Source organism: Calonectris borealis, chromosome 19 (genome assembly GCF_964195595.1).
Source record: "Calonectris borealis chromosome 19, bCalBor7.hap1.2, whole genome shotgun sequence".
NCBI classification, from domain to species: Eukaryota; Metazoa; Chordata; class Aves; order Procellariiformes; family Procellariidae; genus Calonectris; species Calonectris borealis.
In genome coordinates, this window is record NC_134330.1 from 4,846,888 (window position 1) to 4,861,011 (window position 14,124).

Here is a 14,124-nt window from a genome sequence, read left to right on the forward strand (position 1 = left end):
TTGCCCTAAAGTGACAAATTTTATTGCTGTACATTAAATACAAGGAGAAAAAAAAAATCAAACTCAAAGAAACAAGCTCCTGAGAAGGAATCTGGTTATGTTTCATCAACAGCAATAGTTGTGGGATTTGTGTTAAACAGACGGTATAAAGAAGGGAAATATTCTAGGGACTTCTGGGGGTGTGAAGCCCCTGAAGACTTAAATTCAGGAAATCGCTTTGGTCATCTAAAAAAGGATGTTGTTTTGTCAAGTTGAAACATTGGTTTCAGTGGAGCACAGTCAGCTTTACGTGTTAGGATGAGCTACTTGGTCTCCATGAGTTGTGCCTTGGCCTGGTGTCACATGTGGAGTTCACCACGTGTTTCACCATCTAGGAATTTTTCAAATAGAATTAAGCTCTGACAGTCAAAAGCTTGTGCTGTTTTATTGGCGTGGTAATTCTGATAGGCCTGACTAGTGCAGTTATACACACGGTGACTCGTGTTTGCCTAGAGGAGAGAGGAGGCTTTGGATATGATTATCGCATCAGAGGTACACAGCTTATCCTAAAATATTTCAAGTCCACTGTTAATTCTGTTTTCTAGCAAAATGTTTGACTCCATAATTACTTGCATCTGAACAGCAGCAGAGGGAGTGGACTAGACTGGGAGGGGTTTGCTATCACTGACTGGATTTGGAGTTTGCCGCTGCTAACAAAGGTGAATTTTAATTTAGAATCAACCTGTACCTCAGAGTAACCACCTTAAAGAAGTTAAACCAAAGGTCAGCACAGCTCGCTGTTTCCATTTGTCAGAACGCTCGATCACAGCAGCTCTCTGTAACGGCACCCTCGCTACAGCTGTCCTAGCAGTACGTCAGGACGCTGCAGCGGGAGTCCTTGAAATCCTGACACTCAAAGAGCGCACAGAAACACTTCATCTTTGTCATGACAACTGATCAATGGTGACCTGGCAGCATTTACAGAACACTGACCAGTTTGCACCAAGCCACAGTGTGGAAGCTTTAAATGAGGCGGGAAAGTTTATTCACCTACTGTCTTCAGGAGCTGGCGAGTCGTTCCTGTCAGCTCAAGCAAATGCAAACTTTAAACAATGACATTCTATACGCACTTTTCTCTTCTGAGATTAGTTACATCCCCACATGAGCATAAATTCACAAAATGGGCTGCAATGAGACATTGCTCTGTTGAGAAACAAAGAAGCACTAGTAGTTCTTGGAAGTTACCAGTGTTGGAATAGCAGACATCTGCCTTCTAAATTTTCCTCCTGTTGGTGTGTTTGGAAGAACCTGGCAAGGTCTCTTTCACCTGATAGAGCCCCCCTTTTCAGTCTCTGCTGTACAGTTCAGGGTACTACGAAAAACAGCAGAAGGATCTCTCCCCACCATGAGCAACTGGTAAGTGACGCAGAAAGGACAATCCCGAGCAAATTAAACCAGCCCCTGAACAAAGGGGGAGAACCTAAGACTGTCTCCGTGGGGACACTCCCAGTGCCACGCTGCTTTTCAGTGCGTTAACCCCCTCTTCCCCCCAATGTCAACCACAAAAACATCTGTCCCTGCCTCGCTTCAAAACACTTCTCCGCCTGCTGTTACCTGTTCTGTGCTCCGAAACGTCGGTTCTCTGGGCCAACTACAAATGGAAACGGTGGGTAGCAGGCGAGGTAGCTGGGACCCAGCCACGGCTGAACTGATTCTCGGTTCAGAGCTGCGGCAGGACCTTCTCCTGCTGTTCCTGAGACGAGCAGAGCACCTTGTGGCAGCTGTTGCGAAGGCTTTTCCTGGAGGAGCACCGTTTCTAGCCCTAATGGTTACACACACCCCACAATAAGAGTAATTGCCCCGACTCTGGCACAGGCCCAGTCAGCACGGGCGTTGTAGGATAATAAGCCCCTTTCCCCCGGGCTCCGAGAGCTGCTGAAATGCTGCATTTCTTCGCACTTCCCGAGAAGAGCAGTCCTGCTGCTTTACAGCTAATCTTGCAAGTAACACAAGCGAGAGTTGGAAGCGGTGGCCGCAAGCCAGTGGAGCAGGAGACAGGTTGAATCTCAGCCTCAGCCCTCCTCAAAGTGCCAGTGGTGTTTCACATCACAGCGCTTTCGCACATGGAAGCAAAGCACAGCCACAGGATAACGCTGGCTATTGACGTAGGTACAGACAAATCTATCAATAGATATAAAAACTTTCATTTGGTGCCTTCTTTTTCCTTTTATAAAATCCTTTTATAAATCCATAGCGATGACACACTGTTGCAAGCTCAGGATACCAGAGAACATCTGAGGGAAAGAAGGGTGGTCTTTAAAGGACTTTTTTTTCCTCTGGGAATCCTGATAATAGACAGTAGACCTGATCTGGGGTATCTCCACCTCCCAGTCCGGGTGTGATTTCACACCTGTGTGGTTTTCCTGGAACATGAGTCCAGCTGGCAGACCCATCGCTGTGCCTAGAGCCCACCGAGCTGGTCAGGGCTCTGATTCCCATTCAGCGTGGGGCTAGATAACGATTTCCTGGAACTGGACCTGAGGAAACAAGCAAAGGTGACAGACGAGGCAAGCAGGCTATTTCTGTTTCAGGAAGCAATGTGGGCAAGAGGTTCCCAGCCAGGCATGTCACACCTTACCACAAAGGCCATCACCCTCCGTACATTAAAGCCCCAGTTCTCAGTTTCATGAGGCTCCGGAGCTGCCCCAATTCCATCCGCAGTCATTACGGACTGACAGAGCATAGTCTAACCATGACACAGCAGCTTTCTTTGCTCCCCAGCTAACTGCAGCAATGAATTACAGAGGGAGCGAGGAACTTGGCTAAACTCATTTGGAGGAATTTAATTTCCTGGAATTGGCCTTTGTTTGCCATTAACGTTTACTGTATTCCCGTATCTGCTTCTATTTCTATTAGTCATAGCAATAAAGCCATTATGTTTAAACACAAAAGCCAAGCCCACTTACTTTACTTCCTCGTACTTTTTGCCTCGATAAAAGTTACTCTTTTTAATCAGATACAGCAGCACCAGGTCACAAAAGAAAGCTCCCTGCAAACAGAAAGAACTTGTGTTTTATCTTTAGAAGAGGAAGTGTTCTGATCTAATTAGCAATGAGCATTAATTAAAGAAGAATAACTTGTAGGAGCTGTATTTTCCTTCACACTCCATGTAATCTTAGGCGTATTTAGACTACAAGGTACAGGAACAAATGTCGTTAAGACAGGACACAGACACACACCTGACTGAGCAGTCAGAGCAGCAAAAACTCTACTGGAGAAGATACAAACCAACCATCCCATTTTATCCTCCGAACAGCTAAATGGGGATTCTGGGTCCCAATATGTTACTTTAAGAAAATACATTCACTTACCGCTCCCATAAGAGCAAGCCCTGAACCGATATTGATAATGGTGGGAATGATGTTAAATTTCCCTGCCTAAAAGAAAAAAGGTCATGAAGTACTTGGTGAAAGAACAACCCAAGAAACAAACTTAAGGGTGTGGTATTACACGGGGGAAGCTACCAGTGCCTGTGGGTGTGTTTTGTTAGCAATAAGCAGGCGCAATCATAGATTTGCAGTGAACAGTCTTGGAGGCTAAAGGTCTGTGTCTCAGACCCAACTGTCCATGGCTGCATTTCTGAGCTTGCGTCATCCCTGGATTAGCGTCTTTTTTTCTGCAGTGCATACGCATGGAAAACAAGTCTCTGGGGCATATTTACTTCTGTTGGACTTTACATGAGCCTGCTTTTAGGTAGAAGAGATGCAGACTTATCCATACTCCAGGTCATCTCCTTTCTTATGTAGGGTTAGCTCCACATGGATGAATGGCAAGAGCTCTTTCCTACAACAAGCCAGAGAGGCTGTTCTCATCCCAGAGCTGCCTTCCCACTGAGAGACGTCCCCCACTTTTTTTCTCTCCAGGCTCTGAAATATTCTGGCCTGGGACCTCACCTTGCCATTCACCATCACATCAAAGCGGATTCCATACGCTTTAATGAGCGTCCGGTAGTCGACCCCCTCAGCATCCCGGTAATATTTGGCAAACCTGGAATACAGCAATGCTGATTTTAACTCCATCATCACCCCCTTCCCTCCGCAAGAACTCATCTGAATTCACCTCTCTGTTCGAACAGATCTATTCCCCCATCAAAAACAGCTTTAAGCTTGCCATGAGTATGACTCCCTCCCTCCACCGAAGCAGCGTGCTTGGCTGGGGCAGTGCCTGGCACCGTCTGATCTGGTACTACTTCACTGCCAACCTCGAACGCCTGCGAGTCAAACCACCTCAGCCCGACTGCGGTACTGCATCGTATTCTCCTCTTCACTTGCCTGAAGTTGTACCCAGAAGAGATGGACTTTTCTGCAAAATTGTTATCCAGCCGGCTAAAAGAATAGTGAGGATTACATTCAGAAGGGGCTTTATCAAGATCACAGTTCCATTCAATCTGAATTCCTATCACACCACCCTTAATGAAAGAGAGAGACAGCGTGAGTTTTTTAAGCTTAGTTCAATTAATGTGTCTTCACATTTGTCAGATCCTCGGGCAAGGTTTCCCCAGGGACAAGAACAGCTGTATTTCTGGTCACAGACACAAGCACACACACTTCTGGATGGGCTAAGTTCGTGCTTATGATATCAGTCACATTACTGTACACACAACCCTAGTTTTCCCTGTGCTGATATGCTAGGAGGAGGTTTCTCATCCCAGGACACTGATTTCATTAATTTAAGTGGCTGTAACATACTTCAGTGGAGAAGATGCCCTTTTATGCAGGGATGAAGTTCACAAGTGCAGAAGCAAGCACAAAGCCTGCACTCTTCTCACCCTGCGCTTCCCGGGATGCCTCAGACTGGGCTCCATCTTCCCCCCCGTGCTTTGCACACTGGGTCGCAGCCTGTTTGGCGCTGCAGCCCCAGGACTCCATCCAGAATCACGTCCGTTTCCCGCAGGGGAAGCCTCCGGGGCATTCTCTGAGCAGAGGAGCCCCAATGGCCTTCCAGAGTTCTGGGTTTAAACCGATGGTGTAGTAACGTTGAAATTAAACAAAGAAAGCCTGCTGGCAGAGCAGCGGTTTGGGCAGCCCTGAATCACAGATAACTAACCCAACCATCTCTTCCAGAGGACCTACATCGCCCTGCCTCTCATTCCCTGGGGACAGGATAAATGGGACGAGCGTGATTTTAAGAACCAGCATCTCTCCACTGCACCCTGGGCAGGAGGCAGTTCCCTGGGCAGCCGCCAGTGGCTCTGCTCACAGCCACCCCGCGAGCGGTACGGCCAGGGAAGACGCATGAGCCCGAGGGGCACTCCTACCTCCATGGCCATTTCCTGGAAGTCGCTCCCAGCCCACCGGACAATGTTCCCCAGGAGGAAGATGGGGCAGTAGGGATGCTCCGTGCTATAGCGGCAGCTCTTCAGGTAGGACTCATTGTCGGTTGGCAGCACATTCATCCTGCATGTCGGGAAGAGGGAAATCCACCTTGTCTCCCTCTTTGCTTGCCTGCACAGCCTACGCCACCGAGACTGCAGAGACAAGAGACTTCTCCAACACCCCTCGTGCACAACAGAAATGGCACCTTGTCACCCTGCGCGCCTCTCCACTGCTGGCCCAGGGAAAGCAGTCTGCCCGCACAAAAATGACCTGCAGGCCAGCCAGGGACTAGGCCAGCTGAATCTGGGCTCAGGAAAGGACTCACATGGAGCAAGTTGCCAGAGTGCTCCAGGGCCACTTGGTTTTCTCAAGGAAAAAAATACAGATGCTAGAAATGTCTAGCTGAGCCTGGGAGAATAGCAAGAACACACTCCTTTCTACACTTTATTTTGTTCACATTGTAGCAGCAAATGCAAACAAATATTTTTAAATTTGCATTTTCCCACCCTTGTCCAGGCACCTCCATTTTTATGCAAGAGGAGGAATATCTGGGAGCAGAAGCAGCTCAGGAACCTGACTATGCACTGGCTGGTGGACAGAGCCATCTGCCTTAGAAGCTCTGGTGCATCCCATGCTGTAGGAGCCATCGCAGACCTCATTTGGTGAAGGACAGCTTTATCCCAGTTGCTCTCTGAGAAGCTCCAAGCCCTCATTATCTCCTTGTTCCCACACAGCCCGAAGCCAAAGGCCTCTCCCTGTGCTTTAGAAGAGGAAATATCCACCTTCCCACGCCGTGTAGGAGAAGGACAGTGGAGCGAACCGAGGTTATTGGTTCTGTGATGGAGAGGACAGAGGGATCTCCGAGCACCTGCACTTACTTGGAGAACTTAAACTTGGGGAAGCGGATTGAGTTCTTGATGTAAACAGTGAAGTTTTCTGCACTGGCAAGAAGTGGTTTCCTGGAAGAGAAGGGTTTGATATCTGTTTTACGTTCGCGCCCTGTCCACGTGTTTAAAGCAGAATTGCCATTTTAGAAACAGCTAGGTTTCATCCCATGGCGCTAGGCCAGCCATGCCACTTCCCCCACACTGCCAGCAAGGAGTTGGTGAGGAGCGTGCAGGTTGAGGGGAAGCCCTGAGGGCTGGAAACAGCCCTGGGACAGCCCGTGAGCGAAGCAGGGGGGAGCAGAGGGCCAGTCGTGCCAGGGGCCACGCAGAGCTCCCTCCTGCACTGGAACAGCCAACATTCAAGCAAGCGTCCAAGCAGAGGGAACCCAGAAACCGCCCTGAGCGACACAAGCCAAGCAACTCAAGCTTGGAAACAGCATAAGACAGCCACGTACTTGGGCTTGGATCTTTTCTCCACTGGGCACCAGGCCAGTATCTCACAAGTCCCCCTGATGCTGTCTCTCTCTTTCAAACAATGGCCAGTCTTAACCCCTGCAGCACAGACATCACCGAAAAGGTCACACAGAGCAGCCACCTCCTCTCCTTGCCCACGGGGCGTATGAAAATCAGGTGCTTTTCACTGCCACCCCGAGCCCTCCTCCCTGCCGTGAAAGGGCCTCTCAGATGGAACAACCACTCTCTTGTTGCTTCTCTGAGCAGCCCCAGGGTGCTCTGGCCCAGCCACCACAGAGCTGTAAGCAAGGCAGCAATCTTAACTAAAGATAGTAAAGAAAAGAAAGTCCTTGCGGCTCTCTGTAATCAGAGGTCTCTGGGGCTGTAACCAGGCTGATGCCTCTGAAGGAACCTGCCTCTACCAGACACAGTACAGGAGGAGGGACCCTTCCCTTACCATTGCCAGCGACCACTGCTTCCCCTTCTGGGCAGTCCCCGTCCTTGTAACACAGGCCATCGGGAATGCTGACACTCTGCAAAGTGGAAGAGGACAGAAGTGAGACCTGTAACAGGACACAAGACTCAGAGGGGTGAGAAAGTGCTGCTGATGTGGGGTGAATCCTCTGTAGAATGGTGAACACTGAAAACGTGCAGGTCATATGCAAATAGTTGACAGTACCACACCACCAGCAACACCATGCTTCAGCTACGACGTCCTGCTTTTGGGCTCTGCTCAGTCTGGAGAGAGGGACAGGCTGTGGAAAAACCCGGACATCACCCACCACTCACCAAAACCAGGCAGGAGGCCACAGTACTTCACCTTAAGAGATAACCCTACACTTGATTTAAGCTACAAGCTCTCTGAGCTCAAAACTACCCTTCTCTCAGCTGCGTGCCGAGTTAATGCAGCCACTAGAGGACAGCCGCGTCCTGAACAAGCAAGCTGTGCTCTCTGCTTCCGATATGGAAAATTAATCTCTGCTGCATGGAGACAACACTCCCTGGATGGCCAGCGTCCTCCTCCCCCAGGCTCCCGCTCATTCTGAACCACGTCTCCACTGAGGACTTTTCAACATGATGTGGAAAGACCTCATGCCTCTGGCATGTTCTGGAAGGTACTAAGCACCCTCCCGTGTCCTGAAGGTAACAAAAGCCTGAATGTTCAGCCCTTGCCAGGATGGGGCTGCTAGAAAGTCGCCTCTACCCGTAACTAGACGGAGTCACCTCAAAGTTGTTTTCCCATGGCCTTTTCTGACCCTGAGCAATCACTGTTCTGGTCTCATCTCCAGCTGGGCAGATGTCCAACACCTTCAACTAAAGTTAGCAAGACCCTACATGATCAGTGCCTCTGGAAATTAAGACAGCTGAGCCTCCCAGGTTTGCAATAACCAGTCCGATTTTCCCAACTGAGATATCACACTACAGAGAAAAAACGTTCGCCTTTCATCCTTCCTGTGTTCGTTGCTCCCCAGGTGTCCTCTGTCAGTTCTTACCCCCAGTTTTGTAGGGGTCTGGGGGCCAAGGGGCTCAGTTCTTCCTACCTCAGGACACGTGGCTTGCCTCTGATTTGGGGTCACAATCAGATTCGTCATGACAAAGAAGACGTTTTCACCCTAGAATAAACAAAGTAAGGCAGCAAGAGTTAGAAAACCTGTTTTACTCTTAAAGTACCTGTTACAAGAAGGATGCAGTTCTCTGCAGAACAGTAACACCTCCCTCTCTCCTGATGCTTTTCAGGCTCCGAGGGGGCACACGTAACCATTAGAGCCAGCCCACGATTCTGGCGTGAGGCAGGGCAGCTCCGAGCGTCTCGGACAAAAAAAATCCTCACCCACAACAGGAACCGGCAGCGTGTCAAGCCCTGCTACCTCTAACACTGGTTGCTTGTGTGAGCGAGCACCTGGTGATAAAATACCTGATCAGGAGCAAAGTCTGGACCCCCGACCCCACAGGGCTGCTCTGAACCACAACAGGGAACAAGACGTTTCTGCAAACTTGTCAGAGAACAAGCCCCAGAAAGCAACGAATGAAGGATTCACCAGGTGAATCCTTGCGCTACATTAAGCTTAACCCCAAAGTGCCACTGGTTCACCCTGTCCGAGAGCATTCTCAGCCCTCAGATGAACTTCAGTACACTGAGTGCCTGCCGTTTATTCCGGAGCCTCTCAGAAAACCCCTTCCGACACACAGCCCTGCCTGTTGCACGTAAAAATCAGAGATCGCAGGTTTCCGTCCACGACAGCAAGCTCGGTGCTCTCACACTCGCCTGGCTCGCTCTCCTTCCCTCGCTGTGCTTTGCGTGGGGTGTGTTTACCCCACGTCCCACCAGCGCTGTGGGACACGGGTACCTGCCCTCAGCAGGAGGGACGTGTCGGTCAGCAGCCGCGCTGGTGGGCTCAGGAGAGCTGCCCACTGCTCTGTGGAAGAGACCGGGTTTCTCCCAGCCCTCACAACCTCCTGCTCCGCTACCCAGGTCTCTCCAGCACAAACCAGCCCACCCAGGGACCCACCAGGACAGTGCAGGGCTCTCCCTCCAGCGCGAAATGAGAGATTACGCAGTAGTTAGCAGAGCAAGTCCCTTAATGCACTGGTAGCAGGCATTCAGATACTCCTAAAAACCCACGTGCGATGCATCTCACGGCTGACCTGAGACATTCAGCAGATGAACAAGCAATCAGCGCACGGAAAAGGAAGGCTCGTGAGATGTCTACGTTTGCATTCACAGTCCACAGAAGTTGCTGAGTTTCACTGTGAGCCCAGGGTCTAACATCACCGTGGTTGCTGGAGGCTGATGTACGCCGGGGCAGACTGCAGCAGTGCTGGATTCAATATTGTAGACTGGTGGCCCAGTCATGTTTGGCTCATGATGCCATAGCCCAGACATCTGCGTTGCAGAGCACACCAGCCCAGAGGCAGACACAGCTATCTTCACTCAGCACACACGCTCCAAGGCCTCCCAATAAGCCCACACGCAGTATCAAGACCATTGAGTCACAGGAGAAATGTCTGACAAGTTAAAATACTTGTCAATACAAGTCAGCATCACCATTCCACTTCTGGGTGCGCACGCCAGCCACCAGCTTCCACACGGCTTGACCAAGAGCACTGCAAGCACCTGCCCGGCCTTCCTGCTGCACAGCACGTGTCGGTCTGAGACCGAGAGCTTCCCTGAGGCTTTGCATTAACATTGGTGGAGATGCAGAGCACAGCTCCACAGGTCTGAGTAAACATGGGCTGCAGCAGGAGGAAGGTGAAGCCTTATTCTTACGTACAGACAAGTAAATTGTTCAATTTACCGCTTTCTGCCCCCCATCAGCACAAGACCCTGATTCTCCCCTCGCACCTTTCCATGCACATGTGGTAGACACTAGCAGGGAAAGCACAAACAGCCGCTGGCAAGCACAGCTGGGCAATTTCCAACCTGGTGCCGGGCCACATCTGCTGCCATCTTTTCCCCTTAAGCATCAGCTATGCATCTCACTGTCCAAGTCCAGGAGGCAGCAAGGCAGGTTTAGCCAGACACATTTCAAGCAACCCTCATCACTCAAATTGCACCACGTTTTCCTTCCATCTCCCACTCCCTCTGGGCTGCCCCGTGCATGCCTGCTCTAGCCCAGGAAAGGAGGCAAGCAGACGCTTTGCTCAGCTGAGCAGCCCCACTGAAGTCCACAGGACTTCTGCTCACAAAGTTCTGCTTGCCAAGTATCACGGACCTTTGCGGGAGAGGCAAGGCTGCTTTCATATTTGCTGGAAAGACCTAAGAGAAGGCACAGCATTGCTTTCTTGTAGCGCACCTCCTACTTATTCATAGGAAAGACCTGGATATATCATTCGGCCTTTCCACCAGCAACCGTGCTGGAAGATGTCTTTCTAGCTGAACAGCAGAGACAACAGCAGTGGGGTGATGCCGACCTGTGGAGGGATGACGTAGTCTGCAACATCCCACAGCCTCTCGCCCAGCTCCGAGGTGTTGGTGAAGGCTACCCCTTTCAGCTTGGTGATGACAGAGCTCTGGAGGGACGTGTCTGTGTCCTGATAGCCTTTCTTGACAACAAACACCCACCTGCGAAGAACACAGCAGGCAGCGGCATTAGCAAGCGGGGTCAGGGAACAAGTTAGTCAGAGAAGATTTACACCAAGGCCAAATTCCGTTCAAAGGCAAATCAAAACATGCCAATGACACCAAACCCTCTGTAACTACTACTACAAATCTAGAACAAACTCTTTGACACAAGCTGTGCTTATCTACAGCACTGGAGGAAGAGTCAAGACCAAGACCCCACATGCAGGGAAAGGTGTAATAGCTGGTCATGGGGTAAAAAACCAAGCCTCCCACCTCCCCGTGCTGTGCTACGCTAGCAACCTCGATGGAAAGAGGGGAAGGCAGGGCTCTGTCTTCCTCAAGGTGAAAAATAACATAAGCTTTCACAAGTTAGAGTGAAGAGTGCGGTTGGTTTCACAAATACATGACTCACTCCCATTTTAGCAGCCTGCCATTAGGCTACCAGTCCAGCAACAGACCATGGCTGGGGAGATGCAACTCCTGCAGGTGAGCTGAATGTTACTGACAGAAACCTGTAGGGAATATTCTCGGCTGGATACAGGATCTTTTGTAACCTAGTGCGATGGTAACAACCTGACTGCAGCCTGGCCTCTGTGCTGGGCTTCAGGCTTCTCACTGGCACACCTGGAAGAGCTGCAGCCTTGCTGAGCAGCCCAGGGAAAGGCTTTGCTTACTTCTCCCCACTGGAAGCAGCAAGAGCTCCATATCAGTGGGTGAAAACCTCTCTGGCTTAAATGAAATGCTTCCAGCTTCCCCACAATACTGCCAAAGTCACCTGCCAAGACAACAAATCACAAGCTAAGGGTGCCAGGGCAGGTTTTGGGGGAGGGACGCAGGCTGCATTTGCTGGCACAGCTCCCCTTTGCAGTGCACTGACCTGGAGTGCACTACTGCATGCAGAAAGCGAAAGCAGCCATCTCTGGGGCTGAGCAGCACTGACATACGCTGCCCTTCACCTGCTCCTTGTGACAAACCTGAATAATAACATTCCCCACCCCTGCGAAGTTTCCTACTTTCCTGTTTTTCCTATAACACTGGTTTTCTCTCCCAGGAGGGCTCAAAAGCAGACCCTTACATTTTCCGCAGCGAATCGGGGAGGAAATGGCAGCTACGTGCAAGAAACGATCCAGAGGGGTTTGATGATCACAACCCCCGAGCCAGCCTCTGAACCGATACGGGAACGTATCAGTCAGCCCTCAGACTAACGCTAACCACCTCTGCGATAAGCTGTGAGCCCCCAGCCACAAAGGAGTCACTGCAGGCACCATCAGTTTGCAGCCAAAGGTTTGCAGAAGGCAATAGATGCCTAGGGAAGAAAATAGCCAGTATAGCCCAGGCAGTCTCTGAACACTCATGGTCACTGGTCATGCTATATCCCTCCTGGACGGAGGATGTGTCCACGGCAACATTATCTACAGGATTCCTCCTTTAGCAGCTAATACATGCCAGACTGCTGAGACTTCATCTCTGACCTGCTAACTAAAGCAGGCTCTGGAACTGTACACCTTTCTATAAATAAACCTAGCATGTAAAAATGACTCTGCTATATTTAATCAGTGAAAACACGAGGTGTGAGAAAGGTGAAGGGACTCAGAAGCACAGGCAGTGAGGGTAAAGACTTACGAATCACATTCTGCAAAGCCTCAGAAACTCGGGAAGCAACGGCACGGGCATCACATAGGCTGGATAATTCCAGGTCTGAGCCTGCAAGCTGCAAGGAGTATTGCTGCGTTCGGTACACGTCAGCGTGACCAGCCTCTTGCAGAACTGGGCCTTTTCTGAGAGGTGCTCTAGCTATCTCCATGCCAACTCGCCCTGCTCTGAAATAAATGCAAGGCAGCCGACATTCACGCTGCCTCAGCCTCCACAATCCTGGCTGCTGCAGCCCACTCCAGCAAAGAAATCTGCCACTCTGTGCTTGGTTCCTTCCCATCTAGACTTGAGCATGTCATGCAGCCGTGCAGACAAGCCAGGTTTGTTCCAGGGCTTAGCAACCATGGCCATAAATGCTATTGTTTCTAATGAGTCAGGTGTTAAGGTTTGGCACCATTCCCACCGAATACAGAAATAAAGGCGTAAATAATGCAGCACAAAGCCATAGAGCCATTTGATCTATTTTTAACCCGATGTAAATCTGGAAGGTAGAGCTGAATCTAGCAATCCCTACCAGGAGAAAAATCAGATATAATCTATTAGACATTACAAAATCCAGCTGCATAAACAAGCATAACTATCTGCATTAAAATCATGAGGCATAGCAAGCCGTCACTGTATGCAGAGTGATATTAATCTTCATCACAACACAGCAAGCAAACACAACCGCAGCAGTATGTGAAACACAAGGTGATTCTTACCCCACCAGGTAAGCCAGGATGGAGAGCTGCACCACTCGATAGAGAATCCCCACCTTCTTGTTCTTCGCAATGACGTATTTCTCTGTTTTATAATCAAAAAGCGATAGAAATAAACCCTTCCAAGCCACCTGCCCCATGCTCCCGGCTCGCTCTGTACCGGTGGCTGGAGCAGGCAGCGGCGTTTGCAGCTCGCATTATCCACACGTGCTCTGCATAGAAACCTGACACACCAACCCCTTCAGAGCGAGAATGATCTCCTCCCTCCCGTCAGCTGCTCGCCGGCAGCAGCTCTCGAAACCAGCAGCTGCGCTAACACGAGATCCTTCCTTAGCTGCTTTCCAGCTAATTCATCCTCTGGGGAAGCCCCCGCCTCAGTTTTGCCCCCAAGCTTCATTCTCTCCCCCTCAGTCCCAAAATGTTTACAATGAAACCTGTTACAGCATGAAGCCACGTTACAGCGTCTAAGGTGACAGAGCTATAGTCTCCCACTGTTAAGTATTAAAGCCTTTCTTCAGCCTTTACATGATGGCAAAGCACCTGGTTAAATTTTTAATTTCCTGAGCATTTGCATGAACAATGAGAACTTGATTCCTTACCCGTTACCCAAAATCCCTGCCTGGTTACTACATCTTCCCACCAAAAAAACCCAACAACTTGAGAAACTAATAAATAAATTCTGCATGTGGTTAAGGGATCAATCACCATCACGTCTCACTAAAACGCACGGTGAGTGCTGAGCGAGGCACATACAGATACAGAACATACCGTCTGATGAAACACCAAAGGGAGAGGAAAAGTTTAACCCTCACTGAGATAAGAGTTGTTTATTACCCAGCAGTGCAAGAGATGACTCCCAGTCTAACAAACAGAGGCATTTGCATGTGAAGGACATGAAATGATCATTACTTAAACCAAGAAGGCTGGACACTGTCTCCTGGCTAAGGAGGGAACAGAAGGAGCTCTGAGGTGGAAAATGCAGGACCTTCCAGCAGCCTGGCTAAAAGAACTAACGT

At 49.9% G+C, this 14,124-nt stretch overlaps 1 protein-coding gene across 11 annotated transcripts in view; it reads right to left on the reverse strand.

Moving 5' to 3' along the window:
* P2RX5 (purinergic receptor P2X 5) overlaps nt 1-14,124 on the reverse strand; it is a 25,473-nt gene continuing 11,349 nt past the window's right edge. For 2 of the 11 annotated variants that reach the window (XM_075168554.1, XM_075168553.1), the window contains 11 exons: nt 13,112-13,193; nt 8,188-8,307; nt 7,152-7,227; nt 6,697-6,793; nt 6,233-6,313; nt 5,297-5,435; nt 4,311-4,447; nt 3,933-4,026; nt 3,351-3,416; nt 2,946-3,028; nt 1-2,516 (listed from right to left, as the gene is read on the reverse strand). In XM_075168554.1, coding sequence (XP_075024655.1) covers nt 2,441-2,516; nt 2,946-3,028; nt 3,351-3,416; nt 3,933-4,026; nt 4,311-4,447; nt 5,297-5,435; nt 6,233-6,313; nt 6,697-6,793; nt 7,152-7,227; nt 8,188-8,307; nt 13,112-13,193 — 1,051 coding nt within the window. In that variant the 3' untranslated portion in view covers nt 1-2,440. The other 9 variants (XM_075168551.1, XM_075168550.1, XM_075168549.1 and 6 more) reach the window with 9 other exon arrangements.